Genomic DNA, 5424 nt, shown 5'->3' with positions numbered 1-5424 from the left:
GTTAAGTCCATGCTTCAAAAATGTCAGCTATTGTCACCTGGATATTTCTGATTATATTTTAAAGATGTAGCCAAATTAGATACTTTTAACATTAGATCCATTGTTTGGTCAAAATTATTTATCATCTAAAACATTTTACTTTAATTCCAAACATTTTAACCACTAGTATGACAACATGGTTTTAGCTCTCAGAAGAATTAGTCAGTGGAGGGAAAAACACACAAAAAACCCCAAAATCCTACATTTAAGCTGCAGGCAACAATTATGGCCCTTTCTGGCACAGTAGCATTTGACTGGCAACTCAAAGTCCAGGAATAACTCTACTAACACAGGGAAACTCATGCATTTTAGTAAATATGCCCTAACATTCACAGTTGAAGTTTCCTTTACACCTTGATTTTTTCAATAGGGAAATCTTGCTTTTTTTCTTGATATTATCCGGACTTGTGGCTTGAACCTGACTTTTTCTTCTTCTTACTATGTTTTTTGTGCTGTTTCTTCTTCTTCTTCTTTGCTTTTTCCGTTGCTTTTTCTCGCTCTTCACGTCTTCTCTTCTTTTTTGCTTGTACCTCCTCTTCATAATCTGATTCTGATGAGGACTCCGATGATAAAGGTTTATCCTCAGGACAAGTCTTCTTTCTTTTTTTGCTGAGACTTCTAATATACTTTTCTTTCTCTGTTTCATCCTTTGACTTCTTTTTCTTTTTTACAGATTCTTTGCTCTCTGATTCAGATTCACATGTAGAGCTTTCTGATGATTTGTATGACCGGTTCTTCTTTTTCTTTCTCTTTTTTCCTTGTTTCTTTTCCTCATCCTCAGAATCTGAAGAACTGCTTGAAGAATCAGAGCTTGATGTAGAAGAAGATTGACAAGATTTCTTCTTTTTCTTTTTCTTTCTTTCTCTTTTTTTGGATGAGCTCTCATTTCCACTTAATAATTTCTCTCTGCTTTTTTCTAGTTCCTTCTTCCAATTCTCATTCATTTTTTCTTCAAATTCAGCTAATGCCTTGGAGCCTTTCTTTTTATTTTCTAATTGTTTCTTCACTTCTTCCCAGGTGGGCCTTGGTCGATTCAGATAATCTTGTATTGTTGGGCCTGCAGATTGAGATGGGCCCCTCCATCTGGCCATTGCTATAGGATTCATATAGGCCACCCGATTGTCCCGCTTCCCCATGGTGCCTGATGGTTCCCAGAGCCGACTCTCAGTTGCTAAAGAGAATAAAGATAGACATCCTCCTTAAATTCTTCATCTGCTAGTATACCAAGTGGGCTCCATTCTGTGAGAGAAGCAGATGGAATGATTACAAAACACCTTTAATATAAGACAAAGTAGGCACATAAGTTTAATTGGTCACTGTCTATCACATAGTACAGTAGAAAGATTTCCAAAATCTTAGACCTTGAGAAAAAAGAATATACACACAAGATTTTTGCATGTTTTAGACGTTGTGGTATGAATATAATATAAAGTGTTTTTTATATCTCATGTAAGGTGCTGTTATCTAAATTTTTTTAATAACTATTTCCTTTTATATTGTATGATAATTACCTTTCTTCTTTCTTTCTTTCGGCCTTATATGGTATAAAGAGAGAGAGGAATTTCTATAGCTAAATTCTATACCAGGCAGACCTTTTCCATTTTAGTAGAGTACAGCACAATCCACTCCACTCTTTCATAGAAACCTAGGAGTCATATCTGAAAAATCCTCCTCCCTCAATTCTCACATCCAGTTCATACTAAATCCTGCTGTTTAAACCCCCACAACAATAGGTCTTATGTCCATTCACTTTTTTCCAAATATATTGTCATCAACATAGTCCAGGTACTGTCATTTTTCATTTGGACTATTAATCTCTAGTATCTATTGTTTATTATCTGCCAGGGACTGCTTAGTGTTGTGCAGTGGATTATCTCATTCAGTCTCCAGACTAACCCTATGAAGTTGATACTATTATTATCCCTGTTACACAGATGAAGAAACTGAGGCTTAGAGAATCCGAGCAATGAGTACTTGCATAAAGTAACATAAAAAATGGCAAATGGCAAAACCAGGATTTAAATCAAGGCAGTCTGATGCCAAACCCTGCACACCTAACACAACATTATATTGCCTCCTTATATCAACCTCTTATTTATTTATTTATTTATGGCTGTGTTGGGTCTTCGTTGCTGTGTGCAGGCTTTCTCTAGTTATGGCGAGCGAGGGCTACTCTTCTTTGCAGTGTGCAGGCTTATCATTGCGGTGGTTTCTCTTCTTGCACAGCACAGGCTCTATGTGTGTGGGCTTCAGTAGTTGCGGCTCGCGGGCTCTAGAGCGCAGGCTCAGTAGTTGTGGCACACAGGCTTAGTTGCTCTGCGGCATGTGGGATCTTCCCAGACCAGGGATCGAACCTGTGTCCCCTGCATTAGCAGGCGGATTCTTAACCACTGAGACACCAGGGAAGTCCCTCAACCTCTTAATTGACAGCCCTATATTTACTCTTACTCTCTTCCATTCCAGTCCCACACTGAAATCAGAAGGATCTTAAAATACTCCAATGGCTTTACATTTTAATGAGAATTAGATCCACACTTCTATAAAGATCCTGCATGATCTGTCCTGCTTATCGCTCTTACATTTCATTGAGAATTATTCACTCCTTTTCTCAATTCTATCTTTTCCAATCTTCTCTTGGTTTCTGGAACATGTTAAGCTCCAAGCTTAGCCACCATGGCCAGTTCCACCTCACCTTCATGCCTCAGTTTAGAGGTCAGTTCCTCAGAAAGGAAATTATTAGGTGGAACTATATAAAATCACCAATTTTACAGAAAAAAATTCAAATACCAGCAATTTCACATGGCTCAACCTTATATTATGTTGCCTCTGTATCTATCCCTTATAGTCATTATTCTGTATCACAGTTCCTTGTTTCTTTTATTCATAGCACTTAGAAAATTGAGGATTATTTTTTTCTATTTGACTATTTGGATGTGTGTGTTTGTGTGTGTGTGTGTATGCATGTGTGTATTCATTGTTAAATATAAGGCTAAGAACTTTAAAGGTCATGTTTGATCTGTCTTATCACCATGGCGTTCCCAGTACCTAACATGGCATCTGGCCCACACTAAGTACTCAATAAATGTTTGCTCAATAATAAACAAACGAATGAATGGATTGATGCAGGGGTAACTCTGTGAGAGAGGGGCATTCACAGAAGCCTCCTGGAGTTGGTGATGTCAGTACAGGATTTGGAAGGATAAACAGGAGTACACCCGGGAAATGAGGAAATGACAGACATTCCAGGCAGAAGAAACAATATGTGAAAAAACAGAGAAATCTGAAAGAGCATCATGTATTTAGTGTTGATGGAGCCTAAAGTGCAAGAGGGTAGCAGCAGGAGGTAAGGCTGCATAGGAAGTAAATAGCCTGATCATAGAGGCTTTCTTAGGTCATTTTAACATCTTGGATTTTGTCCTATACTTGTTAGGAAGCTAGCAAAGTCTGAAGAGAAAGATGATCAGACATATCACAGATTTTTCTGTCAGTCTCCATCTTGACTTTGACCCTTTAAGTGACCCTAACATACCTACCCATCATAAGCTCAATGCCACAGATTTTACAGTGACTCTTGGTAACAGTTTCTTGGGTTTGATTTGTTGTGTTATCTTATTCTCCTTCTTCTTCAGTTCTGCCCAGCTCCTCTTAGGTATTTTTGTCATTTTCATTCTTACTGCTACCCTAAAGGTCTGTCAAATATCATTGTTTCCCAGACTTGATCATCAAAAGCCCTTAATGACTTTATTTCATATTCAACTTGCTGGTTGTTTCTGCTACTGCACACTTAGAATAGCATAATCCATTCTAATTACAGTTCCCTGAGACCTAGTCCTGACATCATCTAGAAAGACAGGCAAAGACCAATTCACAAAGGATTTGGATGCAATGCTGAGGTTGGGATTTATTCTATGGGACTTACAGTGAAGCTAATGGGGAGGTGTGGACTATTTTAAGCTAGAGAGTGATATGGTCACATTTGAATGCTTAAGAGACAATTTCTTACCAGCTGAAGACAATGAGATTCATTCAAGTATTCATACAGATATAAAATGAGTCTGAACTAAAAGTAGTGGTATAATGAATGAAAAGAGGGGGAAATACATGAGACACGTTTAGGAGATGCTACTGAAATTAACGATCAGTGAGATACAAAGGGTGAGGAAGAGATAGGAATCTAGGGTAAAGTTCTGGCTTGTGAGACTAGATACAAGGCAATGCCAAGGACTGGGTAATACAGGAAATGTCATAGACTTTGAGAAAAGGTCTGGGTTCAGTATTGGATTCATAAAGTTTGAAACATGTGAGTGAATCCACATGTAGGAAACTGGATGTATGGGTGTTAGCACTCTGGAATGTGTCCTGAGTTAGAGATATAGGATTGGCAGTCACTGAGTGATGGCTAAAGTCATGAGAGAAAATTAAATTACCTTGGGGAAGATTTCAAATGAAAAAAAGATTTGAGCACTGGATCCAATTTAATAACAAAACACAAGGGGCTGGCAGAGAAAGTAAAGCTTCAGAAAATTAGCCAGAGTGATAAGAGCTAGACCAGTATCAGAAAATAAAGTAAGAGTCACAGAAACACAGTGGGGAGAGTAAAGTTTCAAGGTGAGGGCAATAATCCTCAAAGGTCTGTGTCATGAATTTCATTTGAGCAATTTTTAAACATTAAAATTTGAGGAAAAAAACTAAATGTCCATCAATAACAAACAGGTTATATCAATTATAGTATATGTATACAATGGAATACTACATCCACAACATACTCTTGAGTGAAAAGTTCACCAAATGTAAACACTGGTTATCTCTGCATGTGGAGAGGCATTATTTCCTTATGTAAGTTTTCCTATACTATTTATATTTTTTACAATGAGCAGGTATTATCTTTAACTTTAAAAAATCCAGAAAAAAAGGTGTTATGGACAACAATATTAATTGCAGCAGATAGGTCAAGTAAGATAAAATCTGAAAATGTCTTTTATATTAGGCTATGAAGAAATCATTAGTAACCTTTGCTAATACAATTTCAATTAATTATGGCAGAAGCCAGATGACAGTGGGTTAAAGACTAAATGGGAGGTGAGAAAGTAGGGACATAGGGTACATAGACTCATTTGAGAAGGAAAGTAAAGTGATAAGAGGGTAACTATAATGAGGGATGAAGAATTAAAGAAAATGATTTTTTACTGCTGTTTGTTTTTATCAAAGAAGAAACTTGAACATGTTTAGAGGGTGACAAGGTTAAATAGAAAGACTTTTAAGAAGACAAGAAAGAGGGAGGAGCTTCAAGATGGTGGAAGAATAAGACACAGAGATCACCTTCCTCCCCACAAATACATCAGAAATACATCTACACGTGGAACAACTCCTACAGAACACCTACTG

The 5424-nt window shown here is 37.3% G+C and overlaps 1 protein-coding gene across 1 annotated transcript in view; it reads right to left on the bottom strand.

The window, feature by feature from the left end:
* Positions 1–434: 434 nt before the first annotated feature.
* Positions 435–5424, bottom strand: part of FAM133A (family with sequence similarity 133 member A) — a 52938-nt gene continuing 47948 nt past the window's right edge. The window contains exon 4 of the mRNA XM_024129526.1: positions 435–1278. Within this exon, the coding sequence (XP_023985294.1) occupies positions 435–1175 (741 nt within the window). The 5' untranslated portion in view covers positions 1176–1278. The remainder of the gene's footprint in view (positions 1279–5424) is intronic.

This window comes from Physeter macrocephalus, chromosome 21 (assembly GCF_002837175.3).
Source record: "Physeter macrocephalus isolate SW-GA chromosome 21, ASM283717v5, whole genome shotgun sequence".
In the NCBI taxonomy this organism is placed as follows: domain Eukaryota; kingdom Metazoa; phylum Chordata; class Mammalia; order Artiodactyla; family Physeteridae; genus Physeter; species Physeter macrocephalus.
The sequence above is the reverse complement of the archived record's forward strand: the minus strand, read 5'-3'. Positions and strand labels throughout refer to the sequence as shown.